Source organism: Ovis canadensis, chromosome 13 (genome assembly GCF_042477335.2).
Source record: "Ovis canadensis isolate MfBH-ARS-UI-01 breed Bighorn chromosome 13, ARS-UI_OviCan_v2, whole genome shotgun sequence".
Classification (NCBI taxonomy): Eukaryota; Metazoa; Chordata; class Mammalia; order Artiodactyla; family Bovidae; genus Ovis; species Ovis canadensis.
The window spans coordinates 80728141-80750748 of NC_091257.1; the positions used below are offsets into that span (position 1 = coordinate 80728141).

Genomic DNA, 22608 nt, shown 5'->3' on the forward strand with positions numbered 1-22608 from the left:
CAAGCTAAAGAGCAGCAGCACAGAGACAAGAAGAGCCAGTCACCAATGAGACCTTGGTTTGCATTCTAGCCTGGCCTCTCTCTGGCTGTGCAACTGCTCGGAGCCTCAGTTTTCTCTTCTGCATGTTGGGAATACCGAGTCTGCTTACTAGGGTTAGTGCAAGGATTAGATATCATATACCCAAGGGGCCTGCCCTCTGGATTTTGAATTTCCTTAGGCAGCCCTCAGAATCACATAAGCCAGTTCCTTGTAATAAAGCTCTTAAATACCTCCCGCTGGCTCTGCTTCTTTGATTGAACCCTGAGTGATACAACCACCCAGCACAGAGCTAGGCTCCAAAATAGAAGTCACTAATTAATAAAGAATCACTGTCATTAATTAAATGCATAATATATGTGTTGAACTGGGTCTTTGTGTGGATTCCAGAAAAACAGCAGAGAACAAGACAGGTTCCCTGCCTCAAGGTGCATATACAGCCTACCTAAGATTTCATACTAGGCCTGCACTGCCAGAAGATATCGGGTGTTTATGGCAGGAAGGATCACTGTGGTGACTGCGGCTGTTAGACTGGGTCTTTCTGGCCTGGGTTTCTGAAGCTCTCCCCTACAGCTGAGTATGGTTGGAAGCAAGACCAGGTGATAAAGGGGCAACTGTGACACTCACTCTGATTGAGATCGGCTGACCAGGACTATGACTGAGCCTCTGACTGTGGCTACTGGACAGCTAGGACCTTGACCAGAACCTCAGAGACCACGACTGATTGAAACCGAAAAGCCGTGACTTGCGGATGTGTTTCTGTACCGGGATATAAAATGCATCGTTTGATGAAAGTTATTATCCACGGGTTCAAGAACTAAATCCAGTAACTCAAAGTAGCCAAAGGCAATGTTCCATGGGGCGGAACCTGCTGGCACGGGCCGTTTCTTCCGCGACCCAGGGACCCGCCCGGCCCCTTTCCCCTGTTGTTCCCGTCCGGCGCTAAAGAGGGAGAACTTCCGGTGCGCTTCTGCGATCCCTGGACCTGGGCGAGACATCAGTCGGTGAGTGCAGCCTCCTGTCCTCTTTCAACTGTTCTGCTTTCGTTGTCTGTGTGGTCCGTCCACCCTTCTTTCCGGCTGGGGATCGCGGAGGGCCTGAACTCGGGCACCGAGCTGGGACTGTGGCGTCCCGGTCTTGAGCCGGTGGTGGGACCGACCTGCCTCTTTCAGGTGGGTTACTCTTATTGCTCCCCTTGTAACCGTCAGATACGCCGTCGCCAGAACTTTGTGGGGGCACCTGGGAAACTTCTTTTTTCCTAACTTTAGAACTTATGGGCTCGGAGGCCTTGGCTCCGCCTGACGTGGTTCTAGTGTTCTCTATCTTCGGTAAGGTCTTTTCCACGAACCGAGCCTTTGTTTCTCATCTACAAAATGGATATCGTGCTTTTATTAAAAACAGATGTTTAGCCAGCGTCTAATATGTGCTAGAGGTACGAAAGACCCGCATCTCCTAGAGGTGACAGCCCTCTATTAATATTTGCGAACTTGCAGTTGTGATCAGTGAAATGGAAAGATAAAAAGCACTTTGAGAGCACATCACAGGAGATCTGACTTAGCCCCAGGTCGAGGAAGCGTTGCTGAGAAGGTAAATATTAAGCAGAGATCAGAAAAATGGTTTGAGACAGAGAGGAGGGAAGAGTTTTCTATCAGGGGAGCCTCTGTTTGAGGGTCTGAAAGAGTCAGTGTGGCTGCAGCAGAGCTTGGGGAGGAAGCATGATATGAAACAAGCTGGAGGAGTTTCCATGGACCAGGCCATACAGCCCTTGTAGGTCGCAGTGGGAATTTTGGTTTGCCAAGAGCCACGTGAGAAGTCTCTCAGAGGATGTTAAGTATGGGTGGTGACATGCTTAGACTGGCGGTTTGAGAAGGTCACTCCTGCTTTTGGATGGAGAAGGGATTGCAGGGACAATCTGGCTGAGGGACATGGTAGCTTAGATTAAGGATGTGGTGGAGAGAAGTGGGTATATGTGATTCTCTGTATCTCAAGGCATCTTCTTTGTGCCAGGTCATTTGCCAGCTGTGGAAGATATAGTGAAGAGAATTACAATCTGCTGGAAGTAGAAAGAAAGAAGTGGCATTATCAAAGAGGAGCACACAGATGCCACTGGGAAAATGGCTAATTGATGAGCAGTTATTCTAAATGCAATAGCTGTTCATTTAATAAATATATTAAGTGCCTTTTGAACTCAAGATTGGGGATAGTAAGATGATATAAATTATTTAGAGCAGTGGCTTTCAGACTTTTTGCACTGTGACCTACAGTAACGCATACATTTTACATGGTGACCAAGAGTCCATACAGACACACAAAGCTTCAGAAAACAGTACTTCGCTTTACTTCTTAGGATGTACTCTGATTTTTTAAAATTTTGCCCTTTTATTTTTTTTTTTTTTGTGGTTTAAATCTTTATATTTTAACCTGCCCTTTTATTTAAAAAAAAAAACAACAAACAATGTTGGTTGAGATCCTCTAAGTTGATCTTTTAACCCATTATCAGATTGTGACTTGCAGTTTGAAAAAAAATGTTGATTTAGAGTCATAATCATTTGTGTGGGTTTTGGGTAAAGACAATAAAATATGTCCTTTCCATATTGGGAAAAGTGTTGGTCTTCCTTTCCTCATGGTATTGTTTTGTTTGTTCAAATAAAATGAGTAAAAGGAATTAAACAGGCAGCTGGTTCTTCTGTTTGTGAAGTTTTGTGGTCTTGTTGATATGTCTGGCTGGATTGGAAGTGCCTGGAAGGCAGTAACTGTCTTCTTCATGATTATTTCTGTTCGTGTCTGGCAAAAATCCTGCAGGCTCTCCAAGGTTATTTGTTGAATTGAATAGGTAGGTGTCTTGGGACTAGAGAGTTAGACGTGTTCTGTTAAAATTAGTTCATGTTGGACCCATCCTTATAAATACAGAGACTATGTCTGTATCTTATCAGTGTGTCCTCTTGGGTAGTTCAGAGGTAGATAAAAATAAATGTTCTAAGGTCTTGGTCTTCTAAATACTGATCCGAGGCCAGCCATGCCACCTGGATCCATTTGGGTGAGCAGTCCAGAGGTGCTACTGACTGTGGACCCTTTGGAAAGTTGTTTCACTCCCTGGACTTTAGACTTCTTTATATATATATATATTTTATATGTATATTTGTATATATGCAGGAGAAGAGGGTTGTGGTTGAAAAGCTCTCCACTGCCCAAACCTTTTGTGAATTTTATTTTATTTTACTTTATTTTACGTTACAATACTCTTTTGTGAATTTTAGATGCTAAGCACCCCGTTTCCACTTTCTGTCCATTTCTGGGCCTCCGCTGAGGCTTATGGGAAACTGGGTGGATGCTTCTCGAATCTTCTAAGTTTTAGACAGAATTATAGTTGAAGACAGTTTAGGCACACTAATCCTTTAGAGTGGACCAACCAGGCATTCTCCACCTTCATCTTCTGTTATGAGAAGGAGATCTGAAGAGTGCACAGATCTGAAGGAGCTTCGGAGTGCACAGTGGGAAGAACGCTGGCCTGGAGGGCAGGGTACCCGGGTTCTAACTGGGTCCTTGTGTGGCCTTGAACATGTCTCTTTTCTTTAACTGGTGTCTTTCCAGCTGTGCAGTGAGTGTTCTTGCTCATCAAACTCAGAAACAAAAACCGTCTTCTCTTTGAGTGTCGTTGTCTTTACCTGTGATGAAAATTAAGGTAGGAAATTATGTCACTGGAAAAGACCCTGATGCTGGGAAAGATTGAGGGCAGGAGGAGAAGGGGACGACAGAGGATGAGATGGTTGGATGGCATCACTGACTCAATGGACATGAGTTTGAGCAAGCTCCAGAGTTGGTGATGGACAGGGAAGCCTAGCATGCTACAGTCTAAGGGGTTGCAGAGTCGGGCGCAACTGAATGACTGAACTGAATTGTTTCAGGGGTCTAACTCAGTATCTGGCACATAGAGAATGCTCAGCAAATGAAGAATCCTTCCCAAGGTTCTGATTAACTCTGACTTCTTTCTTTTTCAGCGGAATAGAAAAGTTTTCCTTTCGATCACTCACCCCTGGCCCCATGGCTGCCATGCAGATGGATCCTGAGCTTGCCCGGCGCCTCTTCTTTGAAGGGGCCACCGTGGTCATCCTGAATATGCCCAAGGGGACAGAGTTTGGCATTGACTACAACTCCTGGGAAGTGGGGCCCAAGTTCCGAGGTGTGAAGATGATCCCGCCAGGCATCCACTTCCTCCACTACAGCTCTGTGGACAAGGCCAATCCCAGGGAGGTGGGCCCTCGCATGGGCTTCTTCCTTAACCTGCAGCAGCGGGGGCTGAAAGTCCTACGCTGGGATGCGGCCCGGGAAGAGGTCGACCTGTCCCCAGCCCCAGAAGCTGAGGTGGAGGCCATGAGGGCCAACCTCCAGGAGCTGGACCAGTTCCTGGGACCTTACCCCTACGCCACGCTCAAGAAGTGGATCTCCCTCACCAGCTTCATCAGCGAGGCCACCGTGGAGAAGCTGCAGCCCGAGAGACGGCAGATCTGTGCCTTCTCAGAGGTGCTGCCCGTGCTCTCCATGAAGCACACCAAGGACCGGGTGGGGCAGAATCTCCCGCGCTGCGGCACCGAGTGCAAGAGCTACCAGGAGGGCCTGGCCCGGCTGCCCGAGATGAAGCCCAGGGCCGGCACAGAGATCCGCTTCTCCGAGCTGCCCACACAGATGTTCCCGGCAGGTGCCACGCCGGCCGAGATAACCAGGCACAGCATGGACCTGAGTTATGCCCTGGAGACTGTGCTCAGCAAGCAGTTCCCCTGCAGCCCCCAGGATGTGCTTGGTGAGGAGGAACACGGCTTTGAGAGTGGGCCAGGGGAGGGCTGTGTAGCCGAGCGGCTTGAGAATAGGGAGTCCCTCTTTGCTGATTTGGTCTAGTGGTTCCTAAACCTGGCTAGGAGGGGGACTTATCCAGGATGCTTGTTAAAAGAACAGATTCCCAGGGATTTCACTAGTGTTCCAATGGTTCAGAATCCGCCTTGCCATGCAGGCGGCTTGGGTTCAATCCCTGCTCGGGGTACTAAGATCCCACAGGCCACAGAGCAGCTAAGCCCACACGCTGCAGCTACTGACCCTGTGCACCACGACAAAAAGTCCTGCATGAAGCAGCTGAGACCTGATGCAGCCAAATACATAAACTATATATTTATTTATTTATTTATTTAGGCACAGATTCCCAGGCCTTACCCCTGGAGACTGATTCAAGAGATCTGGAGTAGGTTCCCAGCATTTTACCTGTGTGTCTGCCTGACAGGCAAGTGCTGTAGGTGAGCCTGATGCAAACAGTCCCATGTCAGGGAACCCATAGTGTGGCCTCGCCTGCCCACCACTACATTATACAGATTGAGGTCCATAGAGGGAAGGGATTTGACTGCTAAGTGATATAGCTGAAGTGAGACCAGAGCCCAGGGCTCCCGGTCCCAGGCCCATCGTGTTCCTGGGAGCCTTCCACCTGCCCCTTCAGTTTACTCTTGACTCTCAACCAGAACAGTGATTTTCTTTTAACTGTTACAGTCTTTATTGTTGTTTTTCCCCCCCTTATTACAAAAAATAACATATTTATCCTTAAAGGAAAACAAAAATGAAAGTCCAAATCCCACCACCTGGAAATAGCTGTCTTTGTTCACTTTGTTGTACTTTTCTTTCTTTTTTTTTTAACAAGAAACGCAGAAGGACATTATATAATGATGAAGCACCAGTCCACAAAGAAGACATAGCTATTCTAAATTTGTGTGCAACGGACCACAGAATTGCAAAATATGTCAATGAAAACTTGATAGAATTGAAAGGTGAAATAGATGGACCCACAATAGTTTTAAGTCTTCAACACTAAACTCAAAAATTGATTGAACAATTAGATTGAAAATCAGCAAATATTTATAGGAATTCAACAATAGCATCAACGAATAGGATCTAATTGATATTTATAGAACATTCCACCCAACAACCTCAGTATATACATTCATTTCAAATCCTTACAGAACATGAACAAGTATGACCATATTCTGGGTCTTAAACCTTGACAATTTAAAAGGAATTAAATCATACACAATGTCTTTAAGATACATACATATTTTTAAGGTACACATTTGTATGTATTTCTCAGTTTAATATGTTTCTGTTTCCTTTTAGTCTTTTTATTATGTATTTGTGTATATATGATATTTTACAAAAGCAGGATTACAGTATATTATCCTGTAATTTGCTTCAATATAAATACTATTCCATGTCACTGAAATGGACACTTCTCTTTAGTGGCTACTGAACTTCCATAGTTATTGGACCAGCCCCTGTTAATGAATCTTTGAAGATGTTCCTGGTTTCCATATTGTAAGTGTAAGAGTCTCCTGGTGTGCCCTTCTGCGTATTTTGGGGTTGAAATTGTTGGATCAGAGAGTGCGTGCTGCCAGGAGAAGGTCAGGCATCTTTGCCAGCTAATGAGGTTGTGGCCCATCACCTTTTGACATGGCGTTTGACACGGTGATTTAGCAAAGTCCTCTTCTGACTGGATGGTTGAAGAGTGACTTCCTGTTTCAGTTTATATTCTTTGATTACTAGTGACAGCAAACGTTTGTCACAGCTTTAATAGCTACTAATATTTTTGCTTTTACAAGTCTAATATTTGCATATTTTTCTATTGGAAGATCAGTGAGAATTTTGAATATAGGGCCTTTTATATAATAGGCTCAGCTGATAAAGAGGGACATTTTAAGGGTGTGTATCAATTTTCATTTAATAAGTAACACTTGAGATCCTGGCTTCAGAATGAACAGAAATCCTGTTTTCTACCTCCTAAACATTTCAGTTCTTCAAAGTAATCTTGTGAAAAGGTCTGTTGCAAGGATCACTGTATCTTTTTGACAGCTCTTTGAAATTATTTCTCATCTCAATTTAATTTTAGACTAAGCCAGAGATGTATAAATGTAAATGAATGCCCTAAATTCAGAGAAGCAGCTTGTATTTCCACAGACTAACCAGGTAAAGCCAACTGAAGAAGCAAATCATTAACCTCTGTCATACAGAGGAAACTTGACTATATTTTGAAAATATTAATCAAATGTCCAAAATGTCTCGACCCCGTAGCAATCTGCTCAAATCAAACTTAGTTCCACAAGCCTATGAACAGAGAACTAGTTTTTCCAGCTCTCCAGAAGTGACGGAAATTGGACACCATGTGTTTAAAGAGGTGTTTAGTGTTGAGTACATCTTTTTTAAAAAATTTTGGCCACGCCCCACAGCTTGTGGGACCTTACATTCCCTAACCAGGGATCAAACCTGCCCCTCCTGCTGTGGAAGGCAGAGTCTTAACCACTGGACCACCCGGGACGTCCCACATCTGTTCTTTTCATGGCCCATGTGTAGATATACCACAGAAGTCCCCCTTAAATTTGAAGCCAGAGAAAACATGTCTGATCAGCAACAGTGTATCTTGGCACCCAGAGACCCAGCTGCTCACCCAAGGACAATGGCTTCTGGACTGTCAGGTCTCTTTGCGACAGGGATCTGCTGGGAATGTGGGAATAATAACTGAGGTTTCTGGAGTGCTAATTTGCGCTGACATTGACATTGACATTGAAGTCGCTCAGTTGTGTCCGACTCTTTGCGACCCCATGGACTGTAGCCTACCAGGCTCCTCCATCCATGGAATTTTCCAGGCAAGAGTACTAGAGTGGGTTGCCATTTCCTTCTCCAGGAGATCTTCCCAACCCAGAGATCGAACCTGGGTCTCCTACATTGTGGGCAGATGCTTTAGCGTCTGAGCCACCAGGGAAGTCTAATTTGTGCCAAGTGTTACACTAAGTGCTTTATATATATTGGGCTGGCCCAAAAGTTTGTTTGGATTTTTCCATACGATGTTATGGAAACCCTGGCATGAATTTTGGGGCCAACGCAATACTGTATCGATTCACATAATCTCTACTGCATCCCTCAAATAAGGAAACTGAAGCATAAACAGATTAAGTAGCTTGCCCAAGGTCACACACCTGGGAAGTGGTGGAGCTGAGACTTGAACCCAGGCAGTTTGGCTCCAGAGCCCATGCTCTTAGCCACAAGCTGCTCATAGCAAGCAAATCGTAGAGCCCTATGATTAAACAAATAATTTGGCTGACAGGCTCACCCTGGAACAAGTATTTATGAATTTTCCTGTTCTAGAAGGCCCTAGAACCATTCCCACCCAATAGAAATCTGTTTTATCTTTCTGTTGTTCAGTTGCTAAGCATTAGATGTGTGACCTTGGGCAAGTCTCTTGACCTCATCTATACACTGAGGCAAATACCACCTTCCCTGACCACCTTATGGAGTTGGGCTGAGGGTTCCGTGGTGTTACACAGCCTTTCCCTGCCCCTGAAGCAGACCATGTGCATCAGATTCACCCAGGAAGCTTGTTAGAGCTACAGATGCCAAGGCTCCATCGTCTGTCCGCAACCAGGATCTCTCACAGTGAGGCTCGGGCAGCTTTATTTTTCCCAAGTTCTCCTAGTAATTCAGATGAGCAGCCAGTTTGAGGACCCACTTGGCGCAATGTCCACAGACCCATTTTGTTAACTTGTTAAATGCTAGGTAGATACTTGGTGTGCCTCTTCTCTTGCAATCTGATCTTACAGAAATCCAAAACCAGTTGAGTTTCTCACGGCTTGAGTTTATAGCAGTTCAGCAAATGTTTATTGAGCAGCTGCTAGGTGCAAAACCCCATGCCAGGCTCTGGAGGAGTGACAAGGCTAGACAGCCACTTCAGGCTGAGGTCCGGTGGCCCTGATGGCTTAGTCGAGTCAGCCAGCAACCCTCTCCCTCAGGTTGATCTCTCCTCTCTGTACCTCTCAGGTGAGCTCCAGTTTGCCTTCGTGTGCTTCCTGCTGGGGAATGTGTACGAGGCCTTCGAGCACTGGAAGCGGCTCCTGAACCTTCTGTGCCGGTCAGAAGAGGCAATGGTGAAGCACCACACCCTCTATGTCAACCTCATCTCCATCCTGTACCACCAGCTCGGCGAGATCCCCGCGGACTTCTTTGTGGACATTGTCTCCCAGGACAACTTCCTCACCAGCACCTTACAGGTGAGCGGGCTTCTGGCTGACACCCAAGTGGGTCAGAATGAAGGCCGTGGTGTGTGAAAGCACCCAGAGAGGCTTACATTTCTGTCTCTTGCTGTTCTTTCCTTGGGGCTTCCCCAGGGACTGAGGGGTAAAGAATCTGTCTGCCAATGCAGGAGACGCAGGTTTGATCCCCAGTTTGGGAAGATCCCCCAGAGAAGGAAATGGCAACCCACTCCAATATTCTTGCCTGAGAAATCCCATAGACAGAGGAGCCTGGTGGGCTATAGTCCAAGGGGTTACAAAAGAGTCGGACACAACTTGGCGACTGAACAACAGTGCTTTCCTGAGCCAAGCTTTCTTCATTTCAGTTTCCTAATCATAGACTATTCCCTGGTTCTCTTTCTCCTACTCAATTGTAAGCTCCTTAATGCCAGAGACCCTCTCTCTATACCCTCTTCTCCCTGCCTCACCCCAACATGCCTAGCAGTGGGGCACTTGGAATTTGATTCAGCCCCACCCTTTGAGCAACTGCACTCAAAACAGTTTTTCTTCCTCCCGGCCTAGAGCTGTGAGTTGCCGCAACCCAGTAGGACAGAGTTTGGAAGCTAGTTATTCCCAAGGAAACATCTGCAACTGCTTAGATCTCATTTAAGCACGAAAGTAACTTTGATTTCCTGTTCAAACAAAATGTGCCAGTTTCTGCAGAGATCCTCTGATAGAAAAAAGTGAAATTTGCTTTTAACTCAGCAATTAAATTTTCATTATGAGTGGTAATTAGGGAAGAAGCTTCAAACAACTTAAAATCTTCATCCTGCGCTATTTCCTCCCTTTGCAAACAGATTAGCTCCCTTTATGTTCTTGGGACAGCCTCTGTCGCTCACGTTTTGTAACTTTCTTGAGTGTAGAAGAGGCAGAGTTGCAGGCTGTCAGTTTCCATACTTTTTGTTCCAGGACTGCTTTCTTCTCCCTGTGTGGGAGACCCCCATAGGCCTACCCCTTAAAAGGGGGCCAGTCACTCATCTCCCACTCCCACGCATGGTAAGGGGAGGAATGAACAGTCATGAAATGCCTGTTGACATTTAATGGGCACCATGCTTCTCTGTTTATGTGAGTCCCCTCATTTAATCTCTCTGGAGCACCATAAGGCAGGGAGGATTATTCCCATTTTACAGATGAGAACACTGAGACTTACAAAGGTTAAATCATTCACATAAGGTCACAGAACTGGTAAGTGGCAGAGTCAGGATTTGTACCCAGGCCTTAGTCTTGATTTCAGGCCTGTGCTTATGCCCCTATGTGCTGAATACAGTGTCTCCCCCTCTGGAAAGAGTCTTGATTGACATTAATGGTGACACCATCAGGGGCCTGTTTCTCAGACGTAAAGAACACTTTTCTAAAGCCAAAATGCTGTCAGAAGAGTCCCTGTGATCAAGCAGCTGCGATAAAACTCTGGAAGTTGAAGGACATGTGCAGATGAGGGATGAGTCAGGCAAGCTGATGGTTTGAGCCTGGCATATTCCGCTTCATACAAGTTATAAAACTGCCCTTTTATTGGTTTTTGATGTAACAGAGAAATTAAATCCCTTTATTCTTCCTCTGCAGGGGAAATCCACCCCACAGTTACTGGGTTGTGGGTTGCAGAGCAGTAGGAGGCCGCAGCCTGCTAACCTGCCTCTGGCAGTGGCTGTGGCCCACGGGAATGCACACTGCCCTTGCGATGTGCATTAATGCTGTCGCGCAAACATAGGAGAGCCACACTGTGTCACTGGCCGTCCCAGCCATTGTCAGCGCAACCAACAGCTGAGCTCTAATTGCTGAGGCTTTGTTGCCAGCAATGATTTATGAAGCATAAAGGGCCCAGCTGGATTGCTCGATATCCAGGTGGGGTGTGCAAAGCTGATGGTTAGAGGCATTCTGTCTTTGGAGTTTTCACCAAGAAAATTCAGTGTCATTATTTGGAAAAATCCAGGACATGTGCCTTTTAAAAAATAAATCAGCGTCTGTTTTTGCGCATCCTTTCTTTACGTACAGCATTCTTCTGAAAGTGTTGAGGGACACATACGTGAGATAGCCTGTTTCTCAGAGGTACAGAACACTTTTCTGAAGCCACCATACAGTTGGAAGAGTCCCTGTTATCAGGTAGCTGACATATAACTCTGGAAGTTGAAGGACTTGTGCAGTGGCTTCACTTCATTGATTTAGCAGATATTTGCTGAGCACCTGCTGTATACAAGGCTCTGATCTAGGGTGGGAAATATAGCTTTGAGCAAGACATAGTCCCTTGGAGTTTATATTTTGGTGGGAAAGTAAACAAATGAATTAACCAAATGACTCCAGATAGCACTAAGTGTTTTAGAAGGCAGTACCATTTCCCTAACCCAGGCCTTTTGGTCTCATCTGGATTGCATCAGACTTTACCAACTTCCGTGTTTATCCCTGTTAATCTGTCTGTCTCGCACTCTGCCACCAAAAGGCACCTGTGATCCTGTCTCTCTGTGGTCCTTACTGCCTGCAAACCTAGGTCCCGAGGTCCATGTTGATCTAGCTGCTAACCTGTTCTCCAGCGTCTCCTTTCTTCCCCTGTTTCCCCATCAGCCACAGCGGCCGTGGTCTCCCTGCAAGTTGCCAGACCGGCCATGTTGTTTCATGCTTCCCTTTTATTTTCTTAACTGTAAAAAATACATAACGTAAGATTTACCCTCACAATAGTTTTTTAAGTGTGCAATTGTTCAGTCGCTAAGTCGTCTCCGACTTTGCAACCCATGGACTGCTCTGTCCTCTGCTGTGTCCTGGAGTTTGCTCAAAGTCATATCCATTGAGCTGGTGATGCTGTCTAACCATCTCATCCCCTGCTGCCCACTTCTCCTTTTGCCTTCAGTCTTTCCCGGCATCAGGGTCTTTTCTAGCAATTCAGCTCGTCACACCAAGTGGCCAAAGTATTGGAGCTTCAGCTTCAGTATCAGTCCTGCCAATGAATATTCAGGGTTGATTTCCTTTAGGATTGACTGGTTTGATCTCCTTGCAGTCCAAGGATGCAGTACAGTATTGTTAACTATGAATAGAGCGGATCTCTAGAACTTTTTCATCTGGTACAACTAAAACTTTATACCCGTATTTCACATCTTCTTAGCTGAATCTTGGTTTTCTCCCTGCCTGCTGTGTACCCCTCATCCCACAAGGTGTCCGCTAGGCGTCGCTCTCTGTGGCGCCGTGTCTAATCTCTCCCTCCTTGCCATACTCTTAGCCTACTTTGTACTTGTCACTATTAGATGGCGCAGGCTGTGTTTGCTGAAATGTATGTGCTGTCTGTCTGACTCCGCCACCGAGCCATGGGCTTTTTCCGGAAGCCTACTTTTTGTCCATCTGGTTATCTTCCACACCTGGTTGAGGGTTAGCACTTCTTTTACGTTGTGTTACTGGGTGTTTTTAGATGGGCACAGTGCATAATTCCTGTGACAATGTAAATAGATGACCATGCTACGATATTGTAAACAGTGAAGTCTGATCTAAGAGTATTAGGAGCACCAGAGAGGGTTGGTTGGTTGGTTCATTCACACTGGTTGAGATTTAAGAGATGGAGGATCAAGAAGGGCTTTTGTAAAGGAGGGGGCCTTTGGCCATGGGCTTGAAGGATGACACAGATTTCAACAGGCAAAATGTGGAAAAGATATTACAAAAGTTTTTCTTGCCTTTTCCATGGTGAGTTACATTGGTGCCATCTTGGCACTGAGACCCAATGCCCCCCACACAGGCACTCACCTCCGGTGTCTGTGAGGGAATGAATCAGCCCATAAAAGCCTCGCAGCCAGTCCCGTGCTCTCCCCACAGGTCGCCAAGTAAGTGGAACCAGCTTTCCTGCTTCGGAGTTTAAATGGCTGCTACCCACAGAGAAGGGCTAGTGTCTGTGTGTGAGCACTTAGACAGCCACATTAGCTTGTGTAAAATCAACCATGTAATGCCCTCTGCCATTAGAGGCCCCTTTCAATAGATGCCACTGGGATTTTTACAAATCCCGTGGATTTAGCATGAATAAAAATTATTTGTTTTACAAAAATAGATACAGTTTTTTCTTTTACTGAAAGCAACTTAAGTCATCATGATTTGTTTAAAGCCAATGAAAGGATAATCTGAATTTAATAGTATGTTATAAAGTGAGTTATGTACAGAATAAGAATTCTTATTGCTGATTGCATAGCATTTAGGCATATAGTCATGTAACCTTTTTTTTTTTTTAATACTTTTAGTCACAATAGGCCAAATAGGCTTTCCAGCTTCATTTCTTGTCAGTATTCTAAATACTGTCCATCTTTAACTCTCAAGGGAGAACACTAGCTCTGACAATGTCTATAGCACAGGCATACCTTGGAGATATGAGTTCGGTTCCAGACTACCACAATAAAGTAAATATCGCCCAAAGTGAGTCACGTGAATTTTTTGGTTTCCCAGTGTATATAAAAGTCATACACTGGGACTTCCCTGGTGGTGCAGTGGCTAAGACTCCATGCTCCCCACACAGGGGGGTCAGGTTCGATTCCTGGTTGGGGAACTAGATCCCACATGCTGCAGCTGAGGGTTCAAATGTTGCAACTGAAGATCCTGTGTGCCACAACTAAGTCCCGGTGCAGCCAAGTAAATAAATAATTTTTTAAAAGTCATATACTGTCGTATACTATAGTCTATTAAGTGTTTAATAGCGTTATGTCCAAAAACAACCCTAATGAAGAAATTCTTTATTGCCAAAAAATGCTAATCACCATCTGAGCCCTCAGTGAGTTGTAATCTTTTTGGTGTGAAAGGTTTGAAATATTTTGAAAATTACAAGAATGTGACATAGACACAAGGTGACAAAATGCTGTTAGAAAAATGGCACTAATAGACTTGCTGAATGGAGGGTTACCACAGACCTTCAATTTGTAAAAAAATGCAGTGCCCGTGAAGTGTAATAAAACATATACCTGTGTTTTATCATAACACCAGCCATGATAAACTTCACCTACCTGCTCCTGCACCTCCTGCTGACAGCTATCGCTTCTGCACATTTCCTGTACGTTATTTTGTTTAGCTCTCACAACAATTTAAGAAGTTAAGTATATAATCCCATTTTACTGATTTCCTTACTGATGAGGAAACAAATAATTTTGCCCAAGATTGCCAGACCTGGTGGATGACAAGGCTGAACTTTAATTCTGACTCTCCCATATGTGATTAGAGCCCCAGATAAAACATCCTAAATTCTTTAAATTGACCTTAGAAAGCATGATTGCTGCTGCTTTTTACCTTCTTGATAATCACTGTGAAGTGATAGTCTTGCTTTTAACACCACTTTCTTCTTCTGCAAGTGAAAATAAAATGTTCTACCTCTGGCTAGTTTCATTCTAAGTTGAATAATCATCTGGGAGTTTAAAAAATTAGAAAATTGCATCTTTTTGGTCTAGCCAAAAAAATAGGATAAGAAGTGACTCAGCTATCTACCGTGGCATTTTTAATTTCTCAAGGTGACCTGACTGAACTCAATTTGTTTAACTTGGGTTTAAAGGAAAGCTTTCACTTTTCTGACTAAAATAATTTACAATTTTACAATATATAGACTTAATGGTAGATGTATTAATACCTTTTTTTACATTTGAAGAAAAATCCCCAATGGGTTTGCTTTTAGTTTTAGATAAATACAGATGTTTATAAAATGTTATTTTTTCTATTTCAAAAGTATTTTTATAATATCCAGGGTTAATATTCCCATATTAAGGTGATTCATTTCTCAGTGATTTTAAAAAGTTTGCTGTTTCACAGTAACCAGATCACTACTAAATCTACATAAGAAGGCATACAATTAATCTAAAAACAAGAGAATCAAAGTAAATTGTCTAAACATCTGTCTCAATGTGAAACTGTCTAAATATCTCCTCTTCTGAATGGTGAATTTTGTAAACTCTTGGGACAAAAATAGATCAGTGTGTCCCAGGGGCTAGGGGACAGAGGAGGATTTGATCCCTAAGGGACAGCATGAGGGAATATTTTTGGAATGATGGAACTGTTCAGTATCCTGATAGTGATGGGATGTGGGCCTTTAAACTCGTAGAACTAGGTACCAAAAGGAGAAGCTATAAGCAGACACTTATCCGCCTTGATGATGTCGTATACTGGCTGCACAGGTATATTGTCTGTCGTTTAGTCGCTCAGTCGTGTCTGACTCTCTGCGACCTCGTGGCCGTAGCTCACCTGGCTCCTCTGTCCATGGGGTTCTCCAGGCAAGAACACTGGAGTGGGTTGCCATTTCCTTCTCCAGGGGATCTTCATGACCCAGGGATCAAACCCGGGTCTCTTGAGCATCTCCTGCATTGCAGGCAGATTCTTTCACCACCGTGCCACTGGGGAAGTCAGTGTATGGATGTATACATTCATCAAAATGAATCGAAATTTTAAATGGATGAACTTAGTTGTAAATAAATGATGCCTCAGTAAAGTTGGTTTGTTAAAGCAGTCAACCTGGACTGTGCCCTGGGTCTCGGAGGCCTACAGAAGGCACAGTTCCAGAAGAACCTGGTCTCCAGGCCCCTTGGCTCCCCACAGGCACTGCTGAAAATATCAAGGATGGATTAAGTCTGTATCAAGACAAAAGGAAGGTCTTGGTAGGGAAGAAGGATTTCAGTTTCCCTACTTGGACTGCATCTTGCTTGACCCGTATCACTTGCTCAGCACTTATCACCATCCTCATCTGTACAATGGGAATAGTAATTTCCTGTCCTCCTACCTCCAGGTTTGTAGCAAGGATTAGACTGACAGATTCTTCAAAAAGGACATAGCCCTTTTAAAATCTGAAGCCTTATATTTCAGACTGAAGGCTTCTGTTGTACCTGCCTAGAGTTGATGTTGCCCCGCTGGTGGTGTTGAGGGGGTGAGTGGGGAGGGTGAATGATGAGTCTGAGCCCAGCCTGTTCCAGTCCCTCGCTGTTGGCCGTTGCTGAATGCAGGGCGATCCCTCCGTCTCATTCATATCCATTCAGGGAGCATCCTGTGGGCTCTAACTCTGTGCCAGGCCCTGGGCAATCTGCCATGCGGGTCACGTGGATAATTAGGGAGTGACCTCTACTCTGAAAGGGCATAGATCACAGATCACTGTAATGCAAGCAGAGAGTGAAAAACGCTGTAAGGGAAGCTCAGGCATGGTACTGGGGAAGCAGAGGCTGGAGCTAAGTTCCTTTCAGCTTGGGCTTTTATAAGAGTCCTGTCACACAGAGGTGGCCTGTGAGCCAATGGCATTAGGGGCCTCGTAAATAAGCCACCTCCTCCCCAGGATTGAGTCCCTTGCTCTGTTCGGCACCATCACATAATTATTGAGCAATCATTTGGTGTAGGCATTGTGCCAAAGGAACCCAGAAATGGATTTTCATAGAACCTACGGTTGTCTTTTGTTCATTAAACATATCATGGGTCCTTTATATACGTCAGACTTTGTACCAGGGGAGCGGGATGCAGATATGTAAAGGAGTCAGTGCTTGGGAGTTCCTCCTCATCTCTTGGGAGAGCTCAGTAGTAAATGGATTACCACTGACTGAGAGTGAGGCTATGTCCCAGGTAACCCTGGGCACCAGGGGAGCGCAGAAGAGCACCTGGTCCATCCATGGTCTGGGAAGACATCCCAAGGGGGGTGGCGTCTGAGCTGAGTTTGGGTCACTAGTAGAAAGCTGTAGGTGCAGGAGGAGAAAGCAGGGGTGGAAGGGTGCTATAAGCAGAGGGAATCGCCTGTGTGCGCAGAAACGCAGAAACGATGGAGCGTCTTTGGGTCGCTGCTCAGGGCAGCTGGAGAGGAAGGACTGTGAAGTGAGTAGCCCAGTGTAGCGTGTAAGGAGTGGAGGCTTCTGCTAATTGAGCCATCAGGCCCCCCAGGACCCCTGGAGACAGACCCATGAGGGTGCAGGGCCTCCAGCGCCAAGGCCGTTTGCAACAAGGCTTCTCTGCCTCCTGTACCAGGCCCCTCCCCCGAGTTCAGCGCTCCAGAGCAAGCTCTATTAGCCGCCCGCAGACAGGCCGCCGGCTTCCCCGCTGCCCGCTGGCCACTGAGCTCACACAGCCCCTCTAATTAGTTATTGATCCCGTATTTTGTTGTGGCTGTGCTTCCTGCTCCTGTGTTTAGTCGATTCTCAAGTAATGAAACCAAATTCTGTAACCCCCCCACCTTCTGCTTCTGTTCCCCCCTCCCCTGTCACTTCTGTCCCTGCTCCCACCGGAACAGAGTGGCTGCAAACAAAGACTACAAACGTGAGCCTCCCGCCACCTGCCACCGGAAAGGCAGTGGAGAGGCAGGTGGGAGGGGGCTGCCTCTAGAAGCAGCTGAAGAGTCCACCTGTACCTTTGTCAGGTCAAGACCCCTGGAGCCCAGATCCCTTCCATGGTGGTCTACAGTCACTGGGGCACCAGGGTGACGTGGATCAAATTGCTGCTTTCACCCTCCTGCCACTTGTCTAGGGTGGTCTTTCAGGGAGCCAGTGAGGAGTCTGGGAAAACTACTTCCTTTCTGGTAATTTAGACCCAGGCATTTAACTCCCCTTAGCTTGTTTCCATAATAGAGTCGGACACGACTGAGCGACTTCACTTTCACTTTTCACTTTCATGCATTGAAGAAGGAAATGGCAACCCACTCCAGTGTTCTTGTCTGGAGAATCCCAGGGACGGTGGAGCCTGGTGGGCTGCCATCTATGGGGACGCACAGAGTCGGACACGACTGAAGTGACTTAGCAGCAGCAGCAGTGTGTCTTCCCAGGGCCTCATGAGGATCTATTGGGCTACTCTGTGAAACTTCTTTGAAAATAGTAAAATAGTGTGAGGAGGAGAAATGAGTTTGCTGTCATTCTTAGAAGGGATTGAAATCCAGGACAGTCTGAAATGGAGTTTCAGATGTAGAGAAAATTACTCGTTTGCCCCTGCCCGTGTTTCCACTAGTCATAAAGAACCCACCTGCCAATGCCGGAGATGTAGGAGACGCGGGTTCAATTCCTGGATTGGGAAGATCCCCTGGAGGCGGGCATGGCAACCCACTCCAGTACTCTTGCCACACCCATTTGGGTTGCTATTGTGAACAAACAAACAAAAAGAGAAAATAAAAGATGTTAGAGAGGTGTTGGATTGCTGATGGAAATGTGAAAACGGCACAGCCACTGTGGCAAACAGTATGGTGGTTCCTCAAAGCATTGACTAGAATCGCCTTATAATCCCAAAGTCCATTCTCGGTATGCACCCCAAAGAATCAAAAGCAAGGCTCCTATAGGAGATGCTGTTAGATTCATGTTCATAGCAGCATTATTTATAATAGCCAAAACATAGAAACAACCCAAATGGCCCTTGATAGACGAACGGAAAACGAAGTGTGGTATATACATAACAATGGAATATCATTCGGCCTTAAAAAAGAAGGAAATTTCTAGCACATGCTATATGAATGAGCCTTGAGGACATTATGCTAAGAGAAAGAAGCCAGGCACAAAAGGACAGATATTGTATGTTATGTAAGGTTATATAAGGTACCTGTTGGGGTTTTGTGATTGTTTTTTAGTCGCTAAATCATGTCCTACCCTTTTGCAACCTCTTGAGCTGTAGCCCACCAGGCTCCGCTGTCCATGGGATTTCCCAGGCAAGAATACTGGAGTGGGCTGCCATTTCTTTCTCCGGGGAGTTTTCCCGACCCAGAGACAGAACCCACACCATCTGTATTGGCAGTCGGGTTCTTTACCACTGAACCGCCAAGGAAGCCCCATGAGGTACCTGGAGTAGTCAGATTGATAGAGACTGAAAGTAGAATGATAGTTACGGGGGCTGGAGGAGAGGGGATGAGGAGTTAGTGGGTATAAAGCTTCAGTTGGGGAAGATGAAAAAGTTCTAGAGATGGCTGCATAATAATGTAAATATACTTAATGCCACTGAACTGTACTTTTAAAATGGTAAATGGTGTATAGTGTTTTAAATGATAATTTTTTAATGGTTAAAATGATATATTTTGTGTTATGCATATATTGCCACAATTTTTAAAAAAAATCAAAGACAGCTTTTAAGGAGAATACAAACCTCACATTGTATACAATGTGTACCCACACCTGGAGTCTATTTAGACTAGAGCAGCAATTCACCCTCAGCGGGTTCGGGCCTGGGGTTTTTTACGGGACCTAGGGGCTCATAAGCCCCCCACACCTTAGCACCAGCTGGTGTCGCTGCTGCCATTTTTCCTAAGTTCCTGCCCACGTGCCCAGTAGATCTCACCAGAGGGCAGGGCCGGGTGATGGCCCTGCTGGCCTTATTCTCAGTGGGGCATCTCTGCCCAAGACAGTAATTTTCCATTCTCGTCCTGCCCCAGCTTCTCATCTGGGCTTGGACCTTCTTTCTTGGTTTGGGGGAGAGCACAGCAGGTGTCCTGAGCCTGTGCCAGCAGCAGCTGATCCTCCCGCCCCGGAGAGCCGAGCACCCGGAGGAAATTTCCACCGCTTTCTCGGCCCCTGCGTGTTCTCAGGAGTGACTTCTCCTCTGTTCTCTGTAGGTTTTCTTCTCCTCTGCCCGCAGCGTTGCTGTGGATGCCACCCTGAGGCAGAAAGCCGAAAGGTTCCAAGCTCACCTGACCAAGAAGTTCCGGTGGGACTTTGAGGCGGAGCCTGAGGACTGCGCGCCGGTGGTGGTGGAGCTCCCCGACAGCGCGGGGACGGGCTGACTGGGAGAGCTCTCGGCCAGGGGAGGCCCCCTCCCCACGGCCGCAGTCCTGGCTTCTCCATCCACCTGTGCAGCTGGGACCTGCTGGGGCAGGAGCCCTGCTAGGTCCTGCAAAGATGAAGCCAGAATCCCCTCCTTCACCAGTAATCAAGTCCCTTCAGTGCCAGAGAGGCTGTTCCCCATCTCGCAGGCACCTTGTGGGTTCCCTGTCAGCCTGGTCATGGTGCTAACCCAACTGAATTCCACATGGGCTCTTGGGAGAGACCTGCCTCAGCAGCAGTCCACTTCCTTCCAGAAGAGAAGCTGTTGAGCCCCAAGCCCAAGAAAAAGGATTGGTTATTCCATAGAGTGGTTTCAGGAAACCCTGGAGTGCCCAGGAGTCTGAGATGTCAGTTGTTGACTTTTTAAAAGTTAAACACAGGGTAATAGGGAAATGAGCCAGAATTTCTGCCTGCCCCTTGTGGATGGGAATACATCCCAGAAAACATGGGCTTGTGGCCTCTCTGGAGCCCCAGGTTGAGGAGGGCGAAATAAGACAGTGGGCTAAATCTGGTGAGTGGTCAGCTCTTGCAGTCTCTGAAGTTCCTTGCTCCTGTCCAGAGGTCCCAGTGGATAACCTTTCAAGATGGTTGTAGCCCCTGACCTCAGAGGCCTCGCTAGTGCCACTCTCCTCCCACCTGTTCCATTCTGAGGCCTCAGACCCAGAAGTGGCCCTTGGCAACCCTCCTAGATGGGCCTGTTCCTCACCAGGGTCACCACGACTGTTTCTGATGACCTGGAGATTCAGCAACAAAGAGAACGGTTCTTGCTCTGGACAGGTTTCTTTGGCCTTGTAGTAGTTCTGCCTCTTTATCCAGAGCTCCAGAGACGACCTTGTCAACCTGGGTGCCCCTGTCCCTCTGTGGAGACCACAGGAGTAGATGATGGTTCCTGTTTCCTGGGTGTCCTGAGGGGCTCGCCCATCACGCACACAGGCCCTGGCTGACCTCACACTGTTGTGCCTTGATGAGGGTCCCTGTCCCACTGCCTCCCAAGGCTGCGGCTCACACCAGGTTTCTGAGTGAGAATCCCCGCTGGTTAAGATGTTCAGTTCTACTTGTTTCCTTGGAGTTGTTTTTCCAAGAGCATAATGTACATTAAAGTCTTGGCGCTGAGACCAAATCCCCTTGTGTGAGTCTCTTGCGGATGCACAGGGCCCTGCGCAGTCAGACGCTGTCCTGAGCCACACACGTCCTCCCTCCCAGGTGCCAGAAGACCCTGCCCACCTCTGCAGAACCAGCAGATTCACCTTGTGTGGGTTTGCTATTCTTTTTCTCCCTAAAGCCCACTCATCGGAATTACCTGGTGAGCTTGTTAAAAGTGCAGATTCCAAAGGAACGAAGCCCTGATCCATTCAGCAGCATACGTGAACCTTGAAAACACTGTGCTGAGTGAAAAAAGCCAGCCACCAAAGACAGTGTGTCCTATGATTCTGTTCGTGTGAATCGTCCAGAGTGGACGAATTTGAGGAGACCAGGGATGAAAGAGTGAGCAATGGGGAATGACTGCTAACAGGTACCAGGCTTCTCTTCAGGATGATGAACAGGTGCTAGAAGTAGATACTGGGGGTGGTGGTCCAACCATATAGTAAAAACAACTGAAAATGCACACTTAAAAATGATAGATTTTATGGTGTGTAAATTGTCATTTCAATTTTTCAAACTTCTAAGTCCCACCCTACAGAAACTAAGACAGTCGATGTGGATACGGCCTGGGTTCTGAGGCATGCTAGGTTTTGACTTAATACCTAGAAGTAACAGTATCGCAACTTAGTACCTGGAGCTCCACTGAGACTAAGTTGCTCCCGATGACCTTGTCAGGGCAACACCTGGAAGCCGGGCCATGTGACCTTGTTCTCTAACCTTGTTGGTCTTATGTCTATACAGACACCCCTCTCTGCCCACCGACACAAATGGGTTAAGGAAAAGTAGCTACAGTTTAGAAGTCCTCTGTTCTGTCACTTAATCCTCACAACAGTATGTGGCCAGTGCTCTTATTATCCCCATTTTACGGATAGGAAAATAGGCTCAGAGAGCTTCATTTTATCAGGGGCCCATAGCTCATAAGGATTGGGGCAGGCATCAAGCCAAGCCTGTTGGTGCCCAGAGCCCACGCTCTGCACTGCATCCACTAGGGTTTACTCCTTCCCTACCCTTCCCTATCCAGGACAGCCTTCCCCTCTCTCTGCATCCCCAGGTCTAACCCTGGCCCTGTTGACAGCCAGCTGTGTGACCTTGGACAAGACACGTACATTCTCTGGGCCTCAGTGTACTTATGTATAAAGTGAGAGGATTTGCTTGGGGTGGAGATTTCCGGTTTAGCTACTCCAGGCTCCTCCAGACTCCCTCCACTTAAAAAATGGACCCCTGTGTTATTTTAAATGTTTTCAAAGGGAAACTACATTCACACGAGGTAATACGGCTTAGCTGACAAAAAAACAACAATAGAACTCTTGTTTGGGGCTGGAGTGACATCGACACTGTGTCTTCCCCTGCTTGTCCCAGCTGGCAGTCTCTGTGTCTTTGATGAATAAAAAATGTGAAAACAAATTAATTATTACTTAACACTTGCAGTATTTTTGGAAGGCAGAAACCTTGAAAACCACGAACCAGTGGCATCACTGATCTCTAAGCTCCCTTCCAGTTCTAACACATTTAAAAGTGAAGCTATTGGCAGGACCTGGCCTGATTTTCAAATCCCCTCAAATGCAGGCCTCCTGGGGCCTGGCTCTTATTTGCCAGGCTGCTTTATCCTATTAACAGAATCAGCAGAGGTAGCGACTCCCCAGCGCCTT

The 22608-nt window shown here is 46.3% G+C and overlaps 1 protein-coding gene across 3 annotated transcripts; it reads left to right on the forward strand.

Moving 5' to 3' along the window:
* The first annotated feature begins 956 nt into the window (after positions 1 to 956).
* On the forward strand, positions 957 to 20936 carry AAR2 (AAR2 splicing factor). 3 transcript variants are annotated; one of them, XM_069546940.1, is made up of 4 exons: positions 957 to 1040; positions 4035 to 4834; positions 8875 to 9104; positions 19609 to 20936. In XM_069546940.1, the coding sequence occupies exons 2-4, from the start codon at positions 4078 to 4080 to the stop codon at positions 19774 to 19776; spliced, it is 1155 nt and encodes a 384-aa protein (XP_069403041.1). In that variant the 5' UTR covers positions 957 to 1040; positions 4035 to 4077; the 3' UTR covers positions 19777 to 20936. The 3 variants fall into 3 exon arrangements, with proteins under 3 accessions (XP_069403041.1, XP_069403043.1, XP_069403042.1); XM_069546942.1 differs by lacking the exon at positions 19609 to 20936 and adding an exon at positions 12912 to 13499 and having other exon boundaries at positions 985 to 1040; XM_069546941.1 differs by having other exon boundaries at positions 987 to 1208.
* The last annotated feature ends 1672 nt before the right edge of the window (positions 20937 to 22608 follow it).